Raw genomic sequence first — 23,995 nt, 5'->3', positions numbered from 1 at the left:
AAACACACATTAAGTAACTTCCACTTTTGACAAAACTTACAATATTTTATTTGACAATTTTAATCACAGGTATAAAAGTGTAAAGTCATTGCACATTTTGAAGTATCAAAATATCTGATTATGACAATGTTTCTCAACTTTTATTGAGCCAAACTAGATTATTTTTACGTCGGACAAAAAATAATCACACACCATCAAATAAAATCTATTGTGTACTTAACTATTAAATCTGAACCCATTTAATTGAACTATTATTCGATTGTGTAAATGACAGGATAATCGGATTATCCTAGTAGAAGAGAATCGAATTGTTCTGACAGTCAGGAAACATTGTTGGCATAAATCGGTGATCAACAATATTTATAATAAAAAATCAAACATATATTTTTGAAGCAATCAAATGAAATTGGAGGATATCCAGCAGCACACCTAATGATCAACTGTTGGGAATCTCTAGGTTATATAAAGAGGTTACCCAGAATTTTTTTTTTAGTTCTTCAGTCTGTCAGTCATACAGTAGATATGAAGAGGAGGATGAGGAGGAAGAGCACACCGACCTCTTCTTTTACACGGGTACCTGAAAAAGGACAATTTGTTAGATGGAGCCATTCGGAAGGATGATTTGACACCACCACATTTTTTTTTTTTTAAATTCAGTACTCACCACCGGAGCTTTTAGTAGGTGTGGCTGATGGCCGGTTCGAGTCGACCGTGGGGCCTGCTGGAGCGTTTGTGGGGCCTGCTGGAGCATTTGTGGGGCCTGCTGGAGCGTTTGTGGGACTACCTGGGTCTTCCCTGTCAGGTAAGCCTCCTTGGAGCCCCACTCCCAGTGTATCGAGCTCAGATTGCCTTTGGTTTTGGATCCATTGTTTCACCAGTTCATGGTTTTCGTAAAGTTTCAAGACCGGCAAGTTGGTGCCCAAAAGATCACGAACTTCGTCTACGCTCAAGGCCTGGGAGGAGTGAAAAGATATTAATAACTAAACTAGACACAAACGTTATTTCTTGAAAGGCATACGGACCAAAACAACAGATGGATCCAGCGAAACGAAGGTTTCCAGGTTCATGTTGTTGTTCACCAATGTTCTCACGTATTCCAGCGATGCGCCCCCTGCAGTTCACGGTAGAAAAGACTAGTTAATATCAAGCCATTATTTTTTGTTCCCTGGGAGCACTTATTTGACACCACAGAGAAAAGTGTTAAAGTAACAATCCAAATTTGAATAATTGAGAGGTGGCCTACCCAAAAAGGGCTCTATGAGCTGGTACTCCACAACGGAGACTCTTGATCGTGTGGTTCCACCAAAAGCTTCTAAAGCGATGGTGAAAAGAACTTGCTTTTTCGCCAGAACGCAGATGGACACATTCAAGACGCTGGCGTTCCTGCAGGAGACACATTTTGATGTGAAATAGGCAAAAAGTCTTGAAAAAAAAAACAGCACGATGATGACAATACCTGAGACTTTGTGGCAAAATAGTTTGTAGGACATTTTCATCTAGAGAACACAAGTTGTCTCCTCCGATAGCGCTGAGCTCTGCGCTGCCGAGCCTGTTCTCGTCGTGACTCAGATATTTGGTGATGATCTGCTTGGCCTGAATAGAGAGCCCAACGGGTCCTTAGCGAGTGTTTCCAGCATGAAATCATTTGCTCACATACCAGAGTTGAGTTCCAGGGCCCGTTGGATGGATCCATAAGAGCCGAGAGCGTGTCCACCAACGTGATGTTCCACAAGTCGATGTCGTCACCGGTAGCTTGACGTGACGCCAATCCCAGAAGTTCCACCTGATCCTCCGGGATCCCTGATTGGCTTGCATATGCCTTCAAAATAATTTTTTGGGGTGAGTCCTACATCGTTGAAAATTATTTCACCCAGTTTGAGAACCACTGATTCCATCAAACTTCACCTCTCGCAGCTTTTCCAGAACGATCTTGAGGTAGTCGTCCTGGTCCACCTTCTCCGTGATGGCTCCCAAGTTGTCTCTGACGACGGTGGCGTTGAGGCAGCAGTTGAACTGGTTGACGTCGAAGTAGTCGAAGGGGAAGACCTCGTCGCTGATGCTCACCTGTGTGATGTATCCTACCGTGCACTCGCTTTCTACAAAATCAAAGATGGCGGGTCAACGGTGTGTAAGCTACTTTGTGGAGGTGCAAACTTGCTGAGAACAAACCGAGTGATCGCTTGACTTTATTTCGAATGGACTGTCTGATTTCTCTCCTCAGGCTCCTCCGCTTCCGTTTGTCCACATCGTTTTCCTTGAGAACCTTCAAGAAGTCCCTCAAGAAACTCCGCTTTGTTCTCTTAAAAGCAACGAGTAAGTATCAGAGTCACGCAGACGGACTTATCTCGTGATTCTCAACCGGTGTGCGTACTCTGTCGAAGTTGTCATAGAAGTTCGACGTCAAAAAAAGAGGTAACATCCCAAGAGCCTCCAAGGTTTCTATGGTCCAATTTGAAGGAGGTCTGGATAGCAACACACAAGCACATATTGTAAGAGCACAAAAATGGCAGCCATGACATTGCGATAACTTAGATAGAATCAATAGACCCTTAAAAATACATAACAAGAGCATTGGCGCCATCTTGTGGCATCAGTAACTTTCTGAGATACCCGTATCTTGTGTTGCCGCTCTCCAGGAGAGCTTCCACTGCGGCGACTTGGACCTCATTGAGCTCTGAGCAGTTTTGCAGGCTTCCCAGGATGGATTCGTCCGAGTTGCTGATATAGACGCCGTCCAAAGTGCAACACATGTTTCCTAACACGGATATTTCGTCCTCTGTCAAGCTTTGGCTCGTGATACCCTTGGGAAGATTAAAAAGTATCTTCAGGGAGTGCCATTTTTTTTTTTTTTACCAGGATATATATTCTTTGAGCCCGATGCCATTTCCGATATTTGGCAGGATAACCATTTCGATAACCGATGAATTAAACAAAATTCATTGACAAAATGTTTATTTTATAAACTCACCAGGCAGCTCCTCGCATTCCCAAATAGAACGCTCGGTATGCCGCTGAGCACGGGAGAAAAGACGGAGAAGTCGGCTTCTGCCAGCTCTTCAAAGTAAGATCGGCAGTTGGCTTGAGGCACCAGCGAGTAACTGTGGAGAGAAGCAAAGTTACCCAAACCGCTTTTACATTTCCATTATGGCAAAGAGAGCAGACTGTACTTGTAATACAGCAACACATCCGGAGGGTAAAGTTCAAAGTTGCTGACGTCCGACTCGTCCCTGATGTTGTTGTACATGCAGGTTAGCTGTCAAAACAAAAACAGGTAAGCTATAAAATACACGTCAGGGTTTCTTATTTCTTTTTGACACACTTTGATTTTAACCCTCTCATTGCGCATGCGCCAAAAAACTCACCTGAGTCTCCGCCAGCCGGACCCTGTTCCTGCCTCTCCTCCGGCAAGCTCGGACCAGCCTTTTGACTTGCGACTTTTCGAAGGTCCTCACTGAAGTACACGTGAAGCCTTGGAGAACAGACGACGACAAACTGCCGACAAACAACACGATCAATAATGTAAAAAAACAAAAAGGTAATTTGAATCTGAATTAGAAAACAAATCTCACTTGTTCGCGCTTCCCAGCAGCGTCGTGGCCGTTTCCGCAGCGACGACCTCGAAGAACAACTCAGCCTACGCAATTTTTTTTTTTTAAATCGTACTGACAGCACATATTTATATCGAACGGATTCGCTAAAAGTTTTGTCCCACCTGCTTGCGTTTCCATTTCTTTTTGTTGATCCTTCTAAGAACATTCTCATTGCTGCTCACGCCCAAAAGCAGGGTGCCGGGGATCTCCGTCGCCAAATCGTCTGGAACGTTCTCCACGATCACGTCACTGCTGCTATCTACTGAGATGATCTAAGCGGACAAGGTAAATTCTTTTAAACCGGCTTATATTTTTTAAAATGTCAAATTTAGCTTTTAATGTTCGTAGTTTGTAAAATCGTATCGTAAAAATCGTGTGTAGAAATGCTAACCACGAGGCGAACGTAAATTTCCTACCTGGGACACAAAAACCCGGTGGATAATCGGTGGTGCGGCGACGATGTACGTCAGGAATGTTGGGTTATTATTGGATGGCATGATTAACTGAGATCCGTTAATGTTCCTGAAAATATTTGCGGGTACGCCCGTGATGAGAGAGCCCAGCGCCATGAGTGACGACGCGTTGTCGATCTGCCAAACACCATTTATTACTTAACACATAAAAAATAAAGCATAAAAAAGTATAAACAGAGAAATGATTTATAAAACAGAGCATCATGTTTAAAAAAAAAAATGTTAATACAAAGTGGAAACTGGCCAATACCTGAATGCGACCCGAGGATAGAAGAGCCTGGACAATGGCCTTGGCTTGGCCTGTACGCCAGCCCGTCACGTTGCTAAGTGTGCCCAAGGCCGCGAAGAGATCCTCGGGGTCGATAGTTTTGATCTGGCCCATTGACATACCAGTACTTTCTGCGCCGAGGGCCACGATTGTTGCGGCGGTAACCTTGTTCCCGAAGTTAGTCGCCAAAGCAGCGCCCACCTGTTGGCAAAACACCTGAACTCAGGATTGTTTCATTCTCTTATCGTGAATATAACGACACAATAAATGAGTTGACAAAATTGATCCGATAATTTGCACCCTTCTGAGATTGTAGTGGTAATAAATGATGCGAAGGAGCCCACCTGTGGATCCAGGTCAGTGCACATGGTGGTTAGGTTGCGCAGAATGATCATGGTTTCATCTGCCGATAACTGGGTGAACGCCATTCCTGGCGTGAAGCATCGAAACGGCAGAGGAAGGCTGCAAAGATTTATCAAAGAATTCACACAAAATAAACCAACAGCAGTTTTCTAGTGTTGAGTCTGCGGCAGATCAATTATTCTATCTGAGTCCATCGATTAATCGTTTTTAGTTTTATAACAACAGGTAGCCAATGTCACACATCAGATGGTCCTCAGAAATCAAGAAATTAATTCTTTTGCGAGCCTGAAATCAGAAGACAATTTGATAATCGATTGATTGTCGATTAATCGGTTAATTCTGACATCGCTTACACTGATGATGTAATAGGGGTTAATTGTTTAATAAACACTCACAATATGGGGTTAAAATTGCTGTCCTGATTGTATAGCAGCTCTGTGTAGTAGCTGCTGACATTGACAGGGAGGACGGTTTGGTTGAAGATGGCGATGTTCTGGAGGTCCACAGTGAACACCTGGAGAAGCTACAAGAAGCAGGGTTTTTGTTTAAACACACAAATTAGACCGTCATCTGCAATACATTGGAAATTACTCTACAAAATATTCCTGGGTCGTACCTCTGGGGATCCAAAGAGGAGCAAATCCTCCAGCGTGACAAATTCAATGAAAGGTCCATTATATTCCGCAAACCACGCAGTTGAGTTGAGTTCTGGGTCGCTTGCGTTGTAACACCTTGGCTCAGACACTTTAAAAAAAAAAAGATATATTTATATTTTCAATCCAGAGTCATTGACAATGTGACTAAATATGTAGTTTTCATGTTTAAAATCATTAAGAGTGGTGACAAAAACTTTACAGGTCCAAACTTTTAACTTCTTGCACCCACCTGATTTGAGATAGGTCACGATGGTATCAAACACATCTCGCCTCACAAAATTCACGGCAGAAAAGTTGAACGAGCCGAGAACGGAGACACTGAAATGAAAAAAAGAATACATTGGGTGAAAAGACCTTTATCTGTTTTTTATTTGTATTTTTTAATTTATCTGAACCACTGTTCGGTCTGAATGTGCTGCTGTTTTGGTTAGCAACATAAACTTGGTTGGCATCATTCCGTTCTAAAGTGAACAAACGAAAACACCTTGGAATTACAGAACATACACTTTCTGAAAGGCCAAGCAGGAGGTGTCGAATGTGGTGACGTTTCCGATGAGATCCTTTGTGAGGAAATCCAAGTAGTCTGCGAGGCGTCGATCGAACCAGGCGTTCACCTCCGATCTGTTGGAACTGCTGAGAGCCAAAGGCCACACGCAGGGTAGCGTGGGCTTCCTCACTTCTGCCGGGAGTGTTTCCTGCAGTTAGAAGGTGAGAGTAACGCCATGTGAAGACATTGCGAAAAATACAAATTTCGAGTAATGCATTCCAGTCCGGTCATGCAAACAACAAATCTCAAAAACAGAATCCCCACCGTCTCCAAGAAGAAGGGTGTCTCGCGGTAGTTGTCAAAGATGGTGCAAAGTTCAGAAACGTTGTCAACGACGTCAGGCCGGCGGAGGTAGCTGCCGAGCTCCGATGGAGCTATGGAGCTCACCAACTGAATCAACACCAAGGTGATTATCGTCACAGGGTTTTCGTCCTTACAGTATTTCTTACTTGTGAACACACGCAAACCTGATTCCGCTTGTCCTGAGGAATGAGCAACAGGAAGTTGGTCAGGTTGGGTAGCTGGAAGCCCAGGAAGGAACTCTCCAGGAAGCGGAAGTAACTTTGGTTGTTGGCATAGCAACGTAGAGGTACTGGTCCTGCAATGGAAAATGATGTCATCAAATAAAAAAAGATAGAATGATGTCAAGTTTTGATTACTCAATCCAAAACTTATCCTTCAACGGTGTCCTTACCTTCAAGAGCCTGAACAATGTGGTCGTGTATTTCTGTCTGTGTTGGTTCACTGAGACTTGAAATGGTGATATTGAGCTCCTGAACTCTGAGGATTATACAAAGTAGGAACAAGTGAACACCAGGGTGATCGTTTAGGAGAAACGTAGTTCGAAATCGAACCCGTTCATTTCTCCTACCCTTGCTGCTCGACGCTGCAGTTCTTTGAGGACAGTATTTGGAAAAACGGCGAAACATGCTCCGGAGAAAGTTGGAACAGCAAAGGAGGTAGTCGTCTCCGGAGCCACACGGACACCGCGGCGTCGCTGACGGATGGATCGGTGAGATTCGCACGATCGAACACAACTTCCAACATGGCCGCCCTCACTGGGGCAGGGAATAGGTTTTCTTTACCCTGCAGAATATGAAAGATGGTTAAACTAAATGCGGCCTGACTGTTTGTTCTAAATTCGCGCCAACCTCGATAGATGGGGAGAAATCGTCATAGAAGGTTGACAGGAACCGGTTGGGAACATGCATCATCACCATGGCGACCTGGGCGCGGCTGGTGAGTGCCCCCGGCGTGGAGGCCAATTCAGCGAGTTGTCTCAGCGTTAATTGTGGCAAGGCCTCAAACTGCACACACAGGAATTTTCAAATTGGATTTTGAGAATGAAAAATAAAGGGCGGAGAGGTGTAAGGATGTACCGCTGAGAAGTTGCTGTGGAGCAGCTGAATCTCATTGAGGAGCAGAAGATGAGAGAACGCGGCCAGGTGCAACTGCAGCCATTCGCCGCTGTTGTTGCTTTGGGCGATACAGCCGGGATCTGGACCCCCAAAATCCCGGAGAACCAAAAATTTTGATTCAATATGCTCATGTCAAACCAATTTCCCGATTCGAATCGATTTTTTTATGACGGCAGAACTCACCGTCGGTGTCATTGCGAGTCAGGAAGGTCACGATGAATCGTCTTAAAACGGACGTCTGGACGGTGATGCTCATGTTTGGCTGGACGTGACTCAGCGCCTGCAAACTGTCGCCGTGACAAAGTGGATGCGATTACGGTGGTGCCTTGAGATATGAGTTCAGTTTCTTCCCTGACCGTGCTCATATCTCAAATCACCTGGATGGAAATACGTTTCGACCTTCTCCAAAAGCAACCAAAAATGTTGCATTGTATTGAGGAAAGCTAGCATTCCGACTTTATGACAACAATTAGCATTAGCATTAAGCTAGTGTGGCCTTTCTTTCGACACTACTTGTAATTACGTTGGACCGCTTACATTTGTTGGTAGCTGATACAGTTCAACTCCTTGGTAGTGAGACATGAGAGGAAATCCGGCGAGACTGCGTGGAGAAACGGCCGTAGCCTGTGGTTGAACCAGAGGTCGATGAGGTCGGGATCATTCACGTAGGATTCTGGGAAGGTGTCCAATTCTACTTCTCGGATAGCGTCCAAAATCACAGAGGCCGAAGAATTCCCGGGGTTAAATGTCTGCAAGATATGTAGCGACTGCTTGAGTCATGTGTTTCCTAATTTTCGATTCAATGAACTTTTTTCAGATTTCCCTACCATGTTGGCGAGGAGGTCGAGAGAAGCGTTCAGCAAGTGAGAGGATTTGGTGAGCAGGAGCTTCCACACGGGTAAGCTGCTGCTGGACATGGCCGAACGGTTGCACGTAAAGATCATGGCCAGATCCTGAGCCGTTAGCGCCGCTAGCTGCAAACAACAGATGAATGATGACTGAAAAGCCAAATTAAATCGTTATTATCACAAGAGGTGTGACGTTTACCGATGCACACGCAACTTGCTCCACGGAAAAGTTGCAGAGATGTTCGCTGTGGGTTCCGTTGTCCAGTAGGAGCTGGAGTGCCGTGCTGTATAATTTAGAATTGTTTGGCTTTATGTTTTATTACACACCGTACACATGCCCGTCTGTCAATCATCTGGTATGTTTTTCCAGTCACCTGAACTCACCTATTGATCGCCGTACATATCTCTGTGTCTGTGAAAAACATGACATGAGTGAGTGACAGTGAAACAGTATGTCATGAATAAAGTAAAAAAATGACTTACCATTAATTGGCGTTACAGTGCACTGAAGATTGAGAAAAAGATGGAATATCGTTAAACAGTATTTCTACAAATATTAAAGCTGAGGAAAAAGATTTTTTTTTTTGCATCGTTACCTCTCCGCTGTATAGGACGCAACCTGTCAAAGAAAAGATTGACTTTAAAATTTTATTATAAAATACTCTAAATAAATAATATTTTCAAGACAGATGTAAAAAAGTGTCATTTTTTTTAAATTTTAAAACAATTTTGACATTTTAAAAAATTATTTAAATTGATTTATTTGCTATTTTTTTAAAACAAATTATTTTAAAAAGATTAATTATTATCAATAATAATTATTATGCCTTCCTGTCTATCCTCTCACCCGGCGGAAGGAGCTTGGCCAGCTCCAGCTTGCTGGAAGAGATGGACGACGCCACATGGAGAGGAACGGTTGGGATGGCCTGGTCCAGTCTTGTGAAACTGGACAGCAGTAATAACAAGGTTACATTTCATCTTTGAAAATATTCCATTTTCAAGGGGACATTACGTTCACCCCTCATAAGCGTTGTGATTTGAACCAGAGCGTGACAAGTGTGTGTTAAGTGTGCAGTAATTTATGTATTTTGACTGGAGAAGGTCCAAAGCCTTTGTGAGAAAAAAAAAAAATACAATTTGTCATCTTTCAAAAACATTTTAGGCGTGATCTCACAGTGTCTCGTAGGAGGAACAGGAAAGGTTAGCTTTGGATGGCTGAAAAGAGAAGAAAAGAAAAGCTTTAAAAATCTCGTTCAACCCTCTCCACTGATTGTTCCTCACCGGTTGAAGGGATTCCACAAGCTGTTTGAGAAATTCTGGAATTTTCAAGCGTTCCTCGGGAGAGTCGGTCAGTTGATCAAATAGCGCATTGATGATGACGTCTGTCTCCGGGAGACCGGGAGGCGGAGTCAACAGCAAGTCCAGCCGTTGGCGTAAAGACAGCAGAGCCAGGGCCTCCAGCTAAAACGAGGCATTGATTTTGATCTTGCTGAGGTAACGATGGTCAGTTGTTTGTTAAGAGTGAAATCTCACAGGGTCGAACTCCGGGTTGAGCTGCAGAATCTCTTCGAGGGTCAAGAACTTGGAAAATTGACCCACGTTCGCCATCAGCCACTCTGCGCTGCTGTTGAACCCTGATAGGCAGCCTGGTCCTGCACATAGTCAAGAACTTGTGTTCATTCATTATTCAATCATCGTGAAGATTTGAAATGAGTGAAGGTGGGATGAGCTGACCTGAGTCTGGCCGAGATAGGAACTTAACGATGAACTCCTGCAAGATCCGCTCCTTGTCGTTGGTCTTGTCATAGAGTTGCTTGAAAACGTCCAGGCTGAGATTGAAAAGAACATTGAGAAGCGCTTTGTTATCTTCATGAGACTCCAGTTATGGAAGAAGGCAGGCTGAAGGAAATATTCGTCTTGAAATTACCGTATTGTCCTGAATATAAGACGAGGTTTTTGCATTGAAGTAAAACTGAAAAAGGGGGTCGTCTTACATTCGGGGTCTAGCCGTCTTTTTTCAAACTTGAGTCTTGAAAAAGAGGGGGTCGTTTTATAATCGTCTTATATTTGGGCCAATACGGTAATAGTTTAGTTTTATAATACAAATGTTAAATTTGGTTACGCACACAATAAAAAAATTGGTTTCTTGAGCCAAAGCCTTTTACCGCTAACTTTTAGCTTAATTAGCTTGTCGTCAAACATTAGCCACTTAGCATCTTGAGAAAATTGCTAGCTATCAAGAGTAAGATGAGTAATGTATTTATTTATTTATGTATTTACTTATTTATTTATCGGTTTTCTTCTTTTACGCTTATATATTTCATTTCAAAACTTTTATATGCTTTTGTTTTTCGTTGGGTTTCTTACATTTGCTGGTAAGATTGACAGCTGAGGTTCCTGTGGCTCAGACAGCGCAGGAAATTGTTGGATGCTGACGGCAGGAAGGCCTTCAGGCGCCTTGAGAACCATCTGGTGATGACGCTGCTGTTCCTCAGTTGTTCGTCGGTCAGCACTGCCACGCGGATCTCACCGATCACGTCCAGAATTTCAGGACCAGATGGTCCGATTGTATTCTCAGGCTATGCAAAAAAAAAAAGTAAAAATCGTATTTGAATCGTCATTTATTTTTAATGGTTTCTTCCTTTCTTCCTTCTTTCACAAACCATGCTGGCCAGGATGTCCAGAGCCGGATCCAAGATGGTGGAAAGATTACTGAGCAAGATCTTCCATAGCACGACGGACCGTTTGCTGTCTCCGGTGAGATTACACGACAGAAGAGACGCCAGTTGATTGGCCGTGAAGTTCTCCAGCTGGATATAGGTCATGGATCAAATATATAAAGTAAGTTATATGTTTTGCTTTCACCAGCAACCGTGAATTAATCCAGTTATTTAAATTAATTTATTTAAATTAATCATTTGAATTCATAATTTTAATTAATTTAAAACAACGTAAAAAATAAAACGCTACCTGTCCACACGCATATTCGTCCAAGGTAAAGTTGCAAGGGACGTCCATCGATGTACTCAAGGCCAAATGAAGGTCAGAGCTGCACGATTAGCACGTTAGCAAATTACGATATCAAAGCGTGCAGCGTGACGACGTATGGTATTTAGTTCACGACATACCTGTCGATTCTCTCGCAGACTCTAGTTGCTGTAAAATTGCACAGAATCTGAATTATTAACTGTGAATGTCAGATTTGTGATTTTTTTAAAACACTTCTTACCGTTGATCGGAATCACCAAGCACTGTAGAAGAACAAAAAGTGAGTTAAAGTGTCTGAAATTGAATAAAAAATGTCGTTAGAGAAAACTTTACCTGGATGTTGTCAGGCAGACAGTCTAGGAGAGAAAAAAAATGTTCAGTACAATTTACACAATAATATTTAAATGCAATATATATGCCTGTGAGGCATTCTTCTCTACCTTCAGGTGTGGATTGGATGAGTTGGTCCAGTATTTCCCGAATATGATTCTCCATATCAGGCGGGACGAACACGATGGCTCTTTGTAGCTGTTCAAAACTGGAAAAAAAAAGTAGAACAAAAATCATGAAAAGTTATTTTAACCAAATAGTCATTTCGAAAAATACTCACATGGTTTTGAAGACTTCACAAGGAGGTTGGACCTGCAAAATCAACGTTTCAGCTCACTATCCTGAAATATTGCTGAATTATCGCCATCAGGCCCATAAGAGCAGTCACCTCAGGAACCAGAAGCAGCAGATGATGCAAAACCTCTAGAAGCTTCCTCTCTCTGGGAGACTCCAGCAGGAAATCAAACACCTCACGGATGACGACGTCCTTCTCAGGAGGAGTTGGGAGAGGCACCAACATCAGCTGGGCCGTCTGTCTCGGAGACAGCTCGTCCAGAACTTCCAACTGAGGTAAAAAAAAACATGCGGTCCAGCCATTGCTTTGCTGACTTCTCATATGTGCCACTCACGCTTGAGAAGTTTGGGTTGAGGTCATAGAAGTCGGTGATGTTAGGAACTTTCGAGAAGGACCCGAAATTTTTTCTCAGCCATTCTTTGCTGTTACCTGAGAAACACAAGTCTGAAACATACACATAAGACTTCATCAAATACGATTCATGAAAAGCTGAAGATCATAAAATTCTCATTTTAACTCACTGGTCGTGTTCAGGAAGACGTAGATGAAGTGCGTGTAGATGTTTTGGTGGTGGACTGGATGCGGATCAAAGTAGCTGATGTGTTTGCTGAGAAGAGCAACACTGCACCGCGACAGATGATGAATATTATTCCTCCTAAAAACTTGGAGGGTGAGAAGAAACGGGTGGTAAACTCACAGGGTTTGATAGGCTGGACAGGAGAAGTTGTTGGTGCTCAGGCAGGAGAGCAAGCTGATGGGGATGTCGGGAAGGAGGGGTGACAGCTTGATGTGGAACCACATGGTGATGAATTCCGGGTCGTGGAGGTTTTCCTGAGTAAGAGCGTGCGAGTCGGCCTCGCTAAAGATCTCCCGGAAGTCGGATGTCACCTCTGTGAAGTTCTGCAAACACAGAAGATGTCATCATGAAAACATATGAGTTTGAGTAGGAGAAGGGTTTATGAACTCACAGCTGCGGCAAACTCCTGGATTAGTAAATTAAGACGTTCCGTCAGCTCCAAAATCAGCCTCATGATGTTCTCCTCAGACATGGTCAGGTTGCTTCGAGCTGCACAGTGCATGATACGAGCCGTCTTTTCAACCGCGTCAGTCAACTGGAGGGGGTTGATGACCAGGAAGAATTTTTGACAAACAGAAATTAAAAATAATATATATTTTTTGTTTTGTTTTTTGTTTTACCCCGCAAGGATTGCCATCAAGAGTGACGCTGCAAACATCTTGGATGTCGGCCATTTCATTGTCCACATTGTGATCCAAGTTGCTGCAAGACATAATGTGCCACTTTATTAAGCTAATGGGCCTAAATGAATCCTTCCATTTTCTATCGCACTTATGTGGTGATTAAGCTAGCCTGCTAGCCATAGCCTGCTAGCCATAGCCTGCTAGCCATAGCCTGCTTGCCATAGCCTGCTTGCCATAGCCTGCTTGCCATAGCCTGCTAGCCATAGTCGGCTAGCTATAGCTGGCTAGCCAGTCAGGATAGCTAGCTAGGTAGCTAGCTAGCTAGGATGGAAGGATGGATGGATGGATGGATGGATGGATGGATGGATGGATGGATGGATGGATGGATGGATGGATGGATGGATGGATGGATAAATGTTTACTTAAGTATTAGTGGAACATACAACACATGATGAAAGGTGAGCACCAGATGATCACTCATTAGGGCTTGTTCGTCGTCAGAGAACCTCCGTAGAATGGGCAGGACAACACGTCGGTACCAGTCCTCCATTTTGTCCGATTCCAGCATTTCTGGGGCGACGGGTGCCGGATACGGGCTGTATTGACTCGCCACCTCTGCCAGAGTCCAGTTGAGGAGGAACTGCATCAGTGTGCTGCTTCTGATTTCTGACACGTCTCTCTGGGAAATGAAACGTGGAATATATATTGAGACATCCCGTATGTGCTTGAACCATAGGAGAATTTTTGTACCTCCTTGGTGAAGGCGACAAAGTCATGGACGAAGCTTGTGATGGGTTTGAAAGTCATCGTGATTCCTTGGATCACCTGGAAGTGGGGCAGGGATTAATTGTATGAAGATTATTTGTCCACACGGCCAAAGTTAAAATACCTCTCTGAGGGTGATGTGAGGGGACGGAGGGTTGTACTCCTGTTGGGGGTATCCAGGCTCGGTCCAGTTGGGGTTCCTTCCGTAATGGATGGTGTTGGGTGGTGGATCATCTGTCATCAAACTGTGAAAGATCAGCGAGAGGGAGTCGTTGCTCAAGCCCGCCACTTCGGGCCTCATCAGTAGCTCCGCCTTCTGAGCTGGAGACAGTAGGTGAAGAACTTCGAGCTGGGTTGAGAAGAGACACAAAGATGGGCAACATATGTTAATAGACACATTTTTTTTTTGTTTGGTGGTCATAAAGTTGATTTAAAAGAAAAAGGCAGAGCGGGACTCACGCCGCTGAAAACCATGTTGAGCGCTGGTAAGTCGTAAATTCTAGCGATGACACTGAACGCACCGAAGTTCTTCATCAGCCAGTCTTCACTACTTTCGTTTGGATTTACGCAACCTGTATAGAGGCATACAAAAAAAAAAAATCACTTTAATGACAAATCCATAATGATGGTTAAGTATTACCATTGATTCCATGTCTTGACAGGAAGGGATACATGAAGAATGAGTAGATCCATTTTTGTCTGGCAGGAATCATCTCGGAGAAATGTTGGCTGAACTCCTTCACCCTGCGAGAAGAGAAGCATTCGAAAAGCCGCCGATACGCAGAAGGAGTTTGTTCACGAGCCGACAGATGTACATTGTTTGGTAGGTGGAGCAGCTGAAGTTCTTGGTGCTGAGGCAGGCCAGGACGTGTCTGTTGATTGAGGTCAAAAGCGGTCTCACATTGACCTCCATCCACATCTCTACCAGGGCTTCATTGTGGAGAGGCTCCGCATTTGGATCTAAAAAGATGGCTCCCTCCAGGCTGAGGTCAACTCCTCTGGCACTGGATCTCTGTTTACGAGGGAAAAGGAGATGGGTAGGAAACGTGGGGTAAGTTCTCAGTTGTCTCAGTTGTCAGGTTGTGTGAAAACAAATGATTCCATCATGGTGTCATCTTGGACCAAGCCTACCATGAAGGTATAAACATCCATTGCAGCTTCCAGCATTGCTTTTAGATTCCTCATGTGATCTCTTCCGGTGTTTGATGCAGGCGAACCAACACACTGGAGGAAGCATGATGCTGCATCTGGTCTCTTAAAAAAAAAACAAAAAAAACGTATAAAGTGTTCAGTCAGGTTTTTTGGTATTTTGATTCTAATCATAAATTGAGTGAAAGGGAAAAAAATAATAATAACAAGCCTTTTGCTGATTCATTTGCCATTTACGCAAAGATCGTTTTTTCACTCACCTGGCCGGTCGAGTTGCAGGTTAGCTCGCTTCATCGGTCATGCGAAACCAAGATCATTCAAAGTCATCATTGAGGGAATAGAAAAGTTTGGAAAAATTCCTGCCGGTAACTTACCCTTGTTGACTAGATGAACCTGTTGGGGGAGGAGTGAAAATAATATTTCATCTGAATACTTTGTCATCATTAAAATTTTAGATTGAAGCAAAAAGCTTCAGCTGACAGAAAACCAAAACTAGTCCGTGTTATTTATAGACTTAATGACAAGGCATAGAAAAAAAGAATACAACCTAAGAATATAAAAATAGAAAGATTAAAAAAAACAAATGTATTATGAGATGTTAAAGTCAACATGGAGCGCTCCACATATTTACGCAACACCTTATCTTTCCCATTGTGAAATAATCCAGGTGAAAGAGCAGAAGGTTTTCCTTTGTAATACCTCCTCGCCAAACCAGTTTCATTAAAGCTGTGAAAAATAAAACTACAATATATAATTATATATAATGATGTATAAACTATATATAATTTGAATTTGAAAGCTGTGATAAATGAAACTGGAATATAGAATCCTATATAATAATGTAGATAATATATATATATATTATAAATTATATATAATTTGAATTTGATTAATTCTTCAGCCTTCTTTTGCTCTTACCAAAGCAACCCCAGATGAGGTAAAGTAGCAGGAAAATGTAGCTTGATCTCATGATGCCGCTGGTCTCATGGGGATGAGTACAGTTTTGTGCTCGCTGGGGAAGGAACCAAAGACCACCATGGTGACAAAATGCAAATTCTAGGATCATAACCATTACAATTCTTCATCAAATTTGGATATTTTGCGAGGTCGATGAAATTGCAAAATGCTGCAATGTGAGCGGATGATAAAAATCAGGGAGTGGCCACAAGATACTTGTCAGGATTACCCATGACCTTCATCATTCTTGTGTCTCTCTGCACCAGAGAGAAGAATGCTGAAATTCAACACTATTGTCATCTGAACAATAAACACAAAGAGCTCATGATGCTCTATTTTTAAGAAAACAAAATGGGGAGGGAGGTGAGGGGGGCAACAATCGTCAGCAGACAGACAGAAAATAATATGCGTACATTAAAATATTATTTAAAAATATATATTTTGGGTTTAGTTTCCTTTTAAGAAGCTTATGGAAATTTACAGCCTGGCCTCTTCCTTGAAAGAACGTTGTCGAACTAAACTAAACAAGACTGCAGTCCAAATGTCAGAGAGACATTCAAAGTATGAAAATAATAGGTTGACAGTGTTTCGTCTTTATTTATTTTTACTCTTTTGTTTATTGTCATTCTCACTGTTTTATCATCCTGTCAGGAATTCCTGTTTGTTGACTACTAAAATTATTCCCGAAGTGCTTTTGAAACATTTGAGGAAATGATGAATTTATTTCCTCCTTTCAAATCTTACTCAAAAGTTTTTGTTATTTGAAATGGTTGCGTACAAAATGTATTTTTTTATTTTATTGATCTATTTTATACTGCTGTTAAGCGTTATGAATTTACGAAACACGTGCGGTCTTTCAAGCGTCCACTGTGACAACTTTACAAATTCAACTCAACAATTGTGACATTAATATAAGACTCATAAATCAGATTAATATATATTCATATTTGAACTTGCAGTATTTAAACATACAGCGGACACTACATAATTAATGTAGGCCGGCCTAATATATTTTATAATGTATATAAATAAGTTAAATTATAGAAATTAAACAATGACAAAACATGAAAAAATAAAATAACATACAGCATCAACAAAGTATGTAGACCTATGACAGTGTTATAATATGTTTCAATTAAATGTTTAGTAAAAAGTAATTCATAACAAAGTTTTTATCAAACTAATTTTAATACAAAAATTAATTTATTGTTATTATGTTATATTATAATATAATATTATTTATTATGTCTTTGGCATGTTGTTGCCAGGTATACACAACACAAGATTGCTCAGGTTGACTGTAAATATTCTTTTCCAGTTAATGTTGATTTTTTTTTTTCAGCTAAGTGCTGCTAACAATAAGGTGCTTAACACACAATCCAGTTTTGGATGTAAGAAGATATGCTGCCTATATTGAAAATAGGAGTGGTTGCCTTGAAGGAACAATAAAACTTAAAGCAAAGCCGAATGTCTTACCAAATGACGTTTTTCCTTCAGCATCCGTCCGTGTGTTGACACCTGAGAAGCAGGTGTACCAGTGAGCTCCAGGTAGAATCACACGGAAGGTGTCACCCCTAGACTGTAGGGAGGGGCGAAGGGCGTGTTGTGTTGATTTTTTATTTTTTATTTCCGCAGTGTTAAAGCATGCATGGAAGGTGTGAATTTTTTTTTTAAAATTCATTTCATTCACCACTTATATTCTATACACAACACCTCATAAAGTGTCATTTGTTATTTATTCATTTATTTACTTTATTCGTATTATTATGTTATGTATTCATATGTTTTATAGACTCTCTCTTTGTTGGTAAGGAACTTAAAGGGAGTTGAATGACCCCATAATTCTAATCATATAATTGACGTTTTTCAGTGCTAATTTTTCACCAATGTTTTGTGTGATGCAGAATAGTGATGTATTATAAATAATGAATAACGGTCATGAAGGAAGTGTGTGACAAATACTTTCCATTAATGTGTACGCCAACGAATCTGGTCAAACTGGTTTGGAAGAGGCTTCAAACCGGTGAGGTGTAGGGATAAGAATTCAGAATTATTAAATATAGGCTCTGACCTAAGTGTGTGGAGTTTACATGTTCTTCCCCGTATAGAAAATGGATGGATGGATTAAAATATAGGTTAATTCCTACCATTTAATCAGAATACTAAACCAACTACTCTTACATTAGCTTTGGGTGAAGGAACAGCTTAAATTGTGACGTAACATCACTTAAATATTACATTCCTACATTAAAAATGTTTCTTTTTGGGGTTACCCCATTAGTTTCTTGAGAATATTAATTGAGAATATAAATTGAGTGAAGTGATTCTTTTCACCGCTAGGTAGCAGTAACGAAACAATGACATTCAAATTGAGTTCACCAGAAGAAGAAAATCAGCCAATCGCATTCCAATGTCTGGTCAACATATCCGCTGCCCAAAAGAGTAGAAATAAATCGTGTTTGAAATGAATTAACATTTTATTTAATGCGTATTAAGAAAAAGTCCATGTCATGGAGATTTTAATTGTTTGGATAGCGACCTTAAACAACCTAAATTGGGTCTTTTTGTTTTCGTTGTGACACACAGAACCTACTGAAGTCAACATGTCCTGGTCGTGGTTCCTAACTTGTCGCTGCTATTTTAACCGGGTGCTTGCTCTTGATGGATTTCGTTGCCCCGCTCCGGCGTCAAGACTACGGACTAGACGCCAGCTCGACTCCGCCTTCAGCAGACGATGCACCACCACGACACCAGGCGATGTACGGGTCAGGTTCGCCCCAAGCCCGACAGGTAAGGTCGCAGGTAAAAACTAGAGAGTCTGTAGTTGCAGTAGACTTTTCGTTTTAAAATCATTTGATTCACAGATATTTGAGTAGAGAGAATACTCCTGTAAAAGTGCTGGTTCAACTCTGTGTTTATCTGTGTCAGGGTAATTTTTCTAAATGTAATTCATGTCCAACTCTGTATTTATCTGTGTCAAGGTAGTTTTTCTAAAGTCTTTGACTTTTGGTGTTTAAATCCAGTAAGTTTTTGTTGACACAGTAGAGCACAGGTCAAAATGGCCGCCTTAGAGTTCAGAGGTGTAGGGTTGGATTCTGGCTGTGGCGTTTGTATGTTCTCCCTGTGCCTGCGTGACCTTCAGTTTCTCCCATAAGGGAGTCGCTTGCATGATTTATATAGCACAGGTGGATGCCCTTCCATTCTTTTTATCCTGATAAAAGCACATAAATGTTTTTGGCAGGTTTTTTGCACCTCGGAGGTCTCCGCACGGCTCTCTACAATTACATCTTTGCCAAGAAGTACGGCGGCTCGTTCATCCTGCGCCTGGAGGACACGGATCAAAGCAGGCTGGTACCAGGGGCGGCTAAGGCCATAGAGGACATGCTAGAGTGGGCAGGTAAAACAAAACTGTGATGTAATCCAGAGATTAAAGATTTTTCAAGGCTTATTTTGTCATCCAGGTATACCTCCAGATGAGAGTCCAGGTCGAGGTGGGCCACTTGGTCCGTACCAGCAGTCAGAAAGACTGGACCTGTACAGACAGGCGGCGTCACAGCTGCTGGACAACGGCCATGCCTACCGTTGTTTCTGCACCCCACAGAGGCTGGAGCTGCTCAAAAAAGAATCTCTTAGGATCGGACAGACTCCCAGGTTATATCTCCATTACGTGATCTTGACCCGCTCAGACAAGACAGAATGTTTGTCTGGCATTGAGGTTTTTGTCATCGCCTTTCTCAGGTATGACAACCGATGTCGACACCTTCGGGACGAGCAGGTTCAAGAGAAGCTGGCCCAGGGAGCGCCCCACGTCATCAGGTTCCGTCTGGAGGAGGGAGTGGAGCCCTTTCAGGATCTCATCTTTGGGTGGAATCGTCACGAGGTGGCGCAGGTAGAGGCCACAAATCTTAACTAGTATTTAGATTAGTGGCGCTGCATGAACCTTATTGTCAAGAAAATGTTTGTCTTGACTTCTTCTTGGTGGAAACTCTTGAGGGATCATGATCAGGTTTGCTTCCTTTGTCCGTCTCGCCAGGTGGAAGGTGACCCCGTGGTTATAAAAGCAGACGGTTTCCCCACCTACCACCTTGCTAACATAGTGGACGACCACCACATGAAGATCAGCCACGTGCTTCGGGGCTCAGAGTGGCTGATCTCCACTTCCAAGCACCTCCTCATGTACCGCGCCCTCGGATGGCAGCCGCCCGTCTTTGGACATCTGCCGCTGTTGACCAACAAGGATGGCAGCAAACTATCCAAGAGGCAGGGGGACATATTCATCCAAAGATTTCAGCAAGATGGCATCCTGCCGGAGGCTCTGCTGGACATCATCACCAACTGCGGCTCGGGATTCAGCTGTGAGTGGTAAAATGTTCATTGTGATGTTTGCTCGTGTGGCATTTCAAGTCGTGGTCATCTGGTAACGATGAATTTGAATCGGTAGCCAATCGAGTGGGACGAAGGTTAGATGAGCTGATCTCCGAGTTTAACCCTTCCAAGATCACCACGCACTCTGCACTTCTTGATCTCGAAAAACTTCCAGAGTTCAACAAGTGAGTTTTTGCTACTGTCACATTTTAGTCTATTAATTACAAGTTTTTTTTTCTTTAACTTCAGAATAATGTTGCCATGTTTTTTCCCCTCCATAATTTAAAACAAACTTGAAATTGGAATTATTCTGTATTTTTAATTGTATATTTTATGTTACGTTTTTATCCATCCCATAAAATGTCCCCTTTAATTCCGTAAAACAGTCCTTTTTTTTTTTCAACGTCCCTTTTTTCTTTCCCCCAGAATCCACTTGCAGGATCATATTGAAGACGAGAAGCTATGCAATTTTCTGATAAAGGATCTGCAGGGACAAATCCGCGAGGTCTACACGAGCGAGATTCAGGATGAAGATGTCCTGCATGAGGATTATATCAGGCGGGTTCTACACTTGCGCAAGGTAAGTGGCCACCACCACTGGTGACAGCAAAAAAAAAAAAATCCAATTTGTATTTTGTTGTTGTTGCTTTGCCAGTCATATTGAAACTATTCTCTCCCTTTCTGCAGGGCCACATATCCACTTTGCGGGAGCTGGTGAGTCCCGCTTACTCGTACCTGTGGGTGCGTCCTTCCTTCTCCAGTCAACAGGTGGCAGCACTCTCCGCAGAGGCCCGGCACGTCGCCACGCTGGCGCTCACGTATGCAGCTTGAGCTCACCTACGAGTAACACCGCTCCAGCAACGTGATGCAAATGTCTTTGCTTTGCAGATTAGCAGAGAAACAAGGAGAGGCGGCGGCCGTGGATGAAATTAACAAAGATTTGAAGACCCTGGCCAAGCAAACCAAAGGCACCAAATATAGAGATGTGATGATGCTCTTACGTCTGACTCTCAGTGGACTGCAGGTAAATTGACACAAAAAAAAAGTAGAATGTGGGAAGAAACGGTGGGGCTTCCCAGCTCACACAAAGTCCAGAATAGGTCTTCTTTAAATAGCCCATCTACGATGCCAATAATAGAATTCCGACACGACTCATCTCCCGTAGTAAAGAGGAAATAGATTTTGGATTGCTTGTGTTTGGTTTCATTTCCCCTTCTAGCAAGGACCCAGCGTGGCGGAGATGATGGTGGCTTTGGGGCCCGTGGAGTCCATCCATCGAATCCAGAAGCTTCTCCTGATTGACGAGCCAAGCTAGCCATCCCGGAAGTCCAGGATGAGCCTTTTTTTTTTTTTTGGACAGAGCTTTTGCGGGACATTTATTGACGCAAGCAAAACGAACTACTGATTGAAGTAACAAAGTTGGAATTATTTACATGTACAACAGTGAACGACTTGCAATTTGCTGCGGCCGATTGTATTTCGCCTCCTTCCTATACAGTAAAAAGTGTGACCAGTACGATTATTGTAAGCGTGATGAAGTAATTGCTGCATGTGATTAAAATTGCAGTGTCGCCGGAATAGACAATCGGGCATGCATTGCTCAATTCAGACAAAGGCATCCACTAAAAAGGGATTATGATGGTTGTGTGGAGAAGAAGTAGAGCCAGATGAGGTGGCTCGGGCATCTTCGACACCTCCCTGCCAAGGTTTTTCCAGGTATGTACGAGGACACACCGGAGAGACTGTTTGGTCTCCGAGTTGGTCTGGGAGCACCTCAGGAACCCCGAGAAGAACTTAGTGAAGTGGCTGGGGAGAGTTTCCCTCCCTTCCTTTCATCCCAGCAACTGTAATTACAAACTTTTTCTCCTCCCTACCTCGCATCCTTAATTCTTCCATCCTCCCTTCCTTCCTTCTCTACATGAAACTGTATTTCCTATCTCCCAACCTTCCAGCTTCCTTTCTTCTAGCGTTCTTCCTCCTTCTATCCTGTCCTCCTCCCTGCCTTTTTTCTGATCATTCTTAATGTATCCATATATATTTTGATTTAATTAGGCACAAAAGATTGAGTTGTTAAGTAGGGCAACTAGTGTAAACAGTGTGACGAGCGAGTGCGGTATGAGTGTCACGTGTCGTCGCGGGCAAGCCAGTTTGACATCTTCGCTTCCCCCTCAAGTGACACTTTTCGCAGACGTCGACAACTACTTCTCGACGTGCTGCGGCAGAAAAGCGGCCATGGCGAACGGCGACAGCCGTCCAACTTTGGATTCATGGCTCAGTGAGTAGAAGTGTATCGGTTTCGGTTGACTTGGTTCGGTTTCCGCGCTTTGGATTTAATTTGGGACGCAATGTCATTGAACGCATCTCCGCGTGGAAAGACTCGTGACATGTCTGGAAGTTATAGTTTTGTTTTGACTAAGAAATTGCGACTAATGATTCAAACAAAGTTTTTTTTTCCATCACGAGTTTATCAACATTACGCGTTTTGAAGTGGAAATATTGAGGCAAACAGGAGACGCTTATCACAGGAAGTTGTTTCGTTTCGTCTGTGCGCGTACACGTCTTGCTAATGATAAAACGCGAACGTTCGTGATATCTATTTTGGGGCGGCTAATTTCGTCATGTTTGCAAAAACAATCATCCAATTAATGTTTCAAATACTTAAAATATAATATTGCGGTAATATGTGAAATCAGCTATCACTTAAACTAAAGCTACATCTAACGTGAGAGCAATGCTTGGTGACTCAAATTTTCTGAATTGTTAATTTTTAACTCTTATTGGTTAACTCTTTTTGTCAAAACCACGGAAAAACAATTAAATTCGCAATTTCTTTTTCATAAGAACACTAAATTGGAAAATTGTGTTTTGCATAGGTACACTGGAACAACAGTATTACCCAAAATTATTTTGGACAACGTCCTAATGTTGTATTTAAGACTAAAACATTTTCTACAATGAATTATTAATAGAAACAGAATTCGACAGAATGTTGAAGGCACCTTAAAGGGAACTTTCAGTTTTATAATCTCATATTAATACTCTCAATCTTTAAAATTTGTAGGTAGTAATACTTTTTTGATGATCAGTTGAGTGTCATTGTGTTTTAACACTAAAACATCCTCTCTTGTCCAGACCAGGCCACGGACCCGAACAACCAGGAAGACATGTGGGACTGCATCCAGGCCTTCTCTCAATTGGTCAACAAGGAGACTGATGGGTGAGCAGAGTGTTCAAATGAGATCCAAACCTCTGTTGATGTGTCCACAATAAATTTATGTTTACGGTCGAAACACAACAATGTTGCCTCACATCCATGTAGACATACATTATGGCATCTCATCCAAGTGTGAGGAGCAACACCAAATCAGCTATATGCTAACAGCTAATATGAGAGTTTCCATAGTTGTCGAATGCTTGAAAGTACTTGAAATTTGATCGGAACGGTACTGAAATAGCACTTTAATCTGATTTTCGGGAAAGTTCATGCTGCTTTTAATACCGTCAACATATCTGCTACATTTTACTTCTTTTGTTTGTGTCAGTCCACAGGTTGCTCTCAGCCTTCTTGCTCATAAAATTCAATCCCCCCAAGAAAAAGAGGCTCTTCAAGCTCTGACTGTAAGTAATTAAAATCTCAGTACTTTAGCAAGTTCATTAAAATGAAGATTGGCCTTGCTTGGGGTGGCTTCTCAAGGTTTCTCCCATTTCTTCTCAATGTAAAAGATCATGCGTTGTATTTTATTTAATTGTGTGGAGATCCCAGTTAATAGTGCATGAACATGT

General features: G+C 42.4%; 3 protein-coding genes across 8 annotated transcripts in view; 2 read left to right on the top strand and 1 right to left on the bottom strand.

The window, feature by feature from the left end:
• Window positions 1–14: 14 nt before the first annotated feature.
• LOC125969124 (uncharacterized) lies at window positions 15–17,424 on the bottom strand. Of its 2 annotated transcripts, none has more exons than XM_049720859.1 (65): window positions 17,324–17,424; window positions 15,809–15,902; window positions 15,265–15,283; window positions 15,151–15,178; window positions 14,873–14,995; window positions 14,557–14,753; window positions 14,382–14,485; window positions 14,201–14,313; window positions 13,866–14,090; window positions 13,727–13,801; window positions 13,420–13,655; window positions 12,974–13,055; window positions 12,745–12,888; window positions 12,474–12,676; window positions 12,298–12,398; window positions 12,111–12,220; window positions 11,870–12,046; window positions 11,762–11,793; window positions 11,592–11,689; window positions 11,485–11,507; window positions 11,393–11,414; window positions 11,292–11,319; window positions 11,134–11,212; window positions 10,827–10,973; window positions 10,531–10,742; window positions 9,898–9,992; window positions 9,697–9,815; window positions 9,445–9,624; window positions 9,338–9,378; window positions 9,011–9,108; window positions 8,760–8,782; window positions 8,647–8,668; window positions 8,548–8,575; window positions 8,363–8,447; window positions 8,143–8,289; window positions 7,853–8,064; window positions 7,499–7,602; window positions 7,277–7,395; window positions 7,049–7,204; window positions 6,769–6,983; window positions 6,592–6,677; window positions 6,365–6,495; window positions 6,162–6,287; window positions 5,855–6,045; window positions 5,580–5,668; window positions 5,311–5,438; window positions 5,090–5,217; window positions 4,676–4,793; window positions 4,314–4,532; window positions 4,007–4,180; window positions 3,713–3,862; window positions 3,570–3,634; window positions 3,363–3,492; window positions 3,168–3,253; window positions 2,969–3,098; window positions 2,611–2,801; window positions 2,372–2,462; window positions 2,170–2,299; window positions 1,906–2,096; window positions 1,658–1,819; window positions 1,457–1,593; window positions 1,244–1,383; window positions 1,023–1,111; window positions 665–953; window positions 15–577 (listed from the first exon to the last, which is right to left on the bottom strand). In XM_049720859.1, exons 1-65 carry the CDS (start codon window positions 17,345–17,347, stop codon window positions 510–512), a joined length of 7,779 nt encoding a protein of 2,592 aa, XP_049576816.1. In that variant the 5' UTR covers window positions 17,348–17,424; the 3' UTR covers window positions 15–509. The 2 variants fall into 2 exon arrangements, with proteins under 2 accessions (XP_049576816.1, XP_049576815.1); XM_049720858.1 differs by having other exon boundaries at window positions 15,151–15,182; window positions 15,266–15,283.
• ears2 (glutamyl-tRNA synthetase 2, mitochondrial) lies at window positions 14,669–21,728 on the top strand. Of its 2 annotated transcripts, XM_049720887.1 has the most exons (11): window positions 14,669–14,792; window positions 18,434–18,637; window positions 19,089–19,244; window positions 19,309–19,498; window positions 19,586–19,736; window positions 19,881–20,202; window positions 20,289–20,397; window positions 20,639–20,792; window positions 20,900–21,030; window positions 21,101–21,236; window positions 21,432–21,728. In XM_049720887.1, the coding sequence occupies exons 2-11, from the start codon at window positions 18,451–18,453 to the stop codon at window positions 21,525–21,527; spliced, it is 1,632 nt and encodes a 543-aa protein (XP_049576844.1). In that variant the 5' UTR covers window positions 14,669–14,792; window positions 18,434–18,450; the 3' UTR covers window positions 21,528–21,728. The 2 variants fall into 2 exon arrangements, with proteins under 2 accessions (XP_049576844.1, XP_049576843.1); XM_049720886.2 differs by lacking the exon at window positions 14,669–14,792 and having other exon boundaries at window positions 18,249–18,637.
• Window positions 21,729–21,779: 51 nt separating this feature from the next.
• The window catches only part of LOC125969140 (ADP-ribosylation factor-binding protein GGA2-like), a 37,632-nt gene continuing 35,416 nt past the window's right edge, over window positions 21,780–23,995 (top strand). For 2 of the 4 annotated variants that reach the window (XR_011086842.1, XR_011086841.1), the window contains exons 1-3: window positions 21,965–22,487; window positions 23,345–23,429; window positions 23,755–23,830. Coding sequence is in view for 2 of the 4 variants with exons in the window: in XM_049720883.1 (XP_049576840.1) it covers window positions 21,880–21,928; window positions 22,386–22,487; window positions 23,345–23,429; window positions 23,755–23,830 (312 nt within the window). In the remaining 2 variants the exon portion in view is untranslated. Of the gene's footprint in view, window positions 21,929–21,964; window positions 22,488–23,344; window positions 23,430–23,754; window positions 23,831–23,995 lie in introns of those variants that run through there. The other 2 variants (XM_049720884.1, XM_049720883.1) reach the window with 2 other exon arrangements.

Source organism: Syngnathus scovelli, chromosome 5 (genome assembly GCF_024217435.2).
Source record: "Syngnathus scovelli strain Florida chromosome 5, RoL_Ssco_1.2, whole genome shotgun sequence".
NCBI lineage: Eukaryota > Metazoa > Chordata > Actinopteri > Syngnathiformes > Syngnathidae > Syngnathus > Syngnathus scovelli.
The sequence above is the reverse complement of the archived record's forward strand: the minus strand, read 5'-3'. Positions and strand labels throughout refer to the sequence as shown.

What these genes read in the sequence shown, in the direction of transcription:
- LOC125969124 (XM_049720858.1), bottom strand. Translation starts at nt 17,347, where the DNA reads ATGCTGAAGGAAAAACGTCATTTG. An exon ending in TGTCCAGCCTATCAAACCCT is followed by an intron (nt 12,399 to 12,473) that starts GTGAGTTTACCA and finishes GTCGCGGTGCAG; the next exon opens with TGTTGCTCTTCTCAGCAAAC. An exon ending in TAAAGTCAAGCGATCACTCG is followed by an intron (nt 2,097 to 2,169) that starts GTTTGTTCTCAG and finishes TTGATTTTGTAG; the next exon opens with AAAGCGAGTGCACGGTAGGA.
- ears2 (XM_049720887.1), top strand. Translation starts at nt 18,451, where the DNA reads ATGTCCTGGTCGTGGTTCCTAACTTGTCGCTGCTATTTTAACCGGGTG. An exon ending in AAACTTCCAGAGTTCAACAA is followed by an intron (nt 20,398 to 20,638) that starts GTGAGTTTTTGC and finishes TCTTTCCCCCAG; the next exon opens with AATCCACTTGCAGGATCATA. An exon ending in GGGTTCTACACTTGCGCAAG is followed by an intron (nt 20,793 to 20,899) that starts GTAAGTGGCCAC and finishes CCCTTTCTGCAG; the next exon opens with GGCCACATATCCACTTTGCG.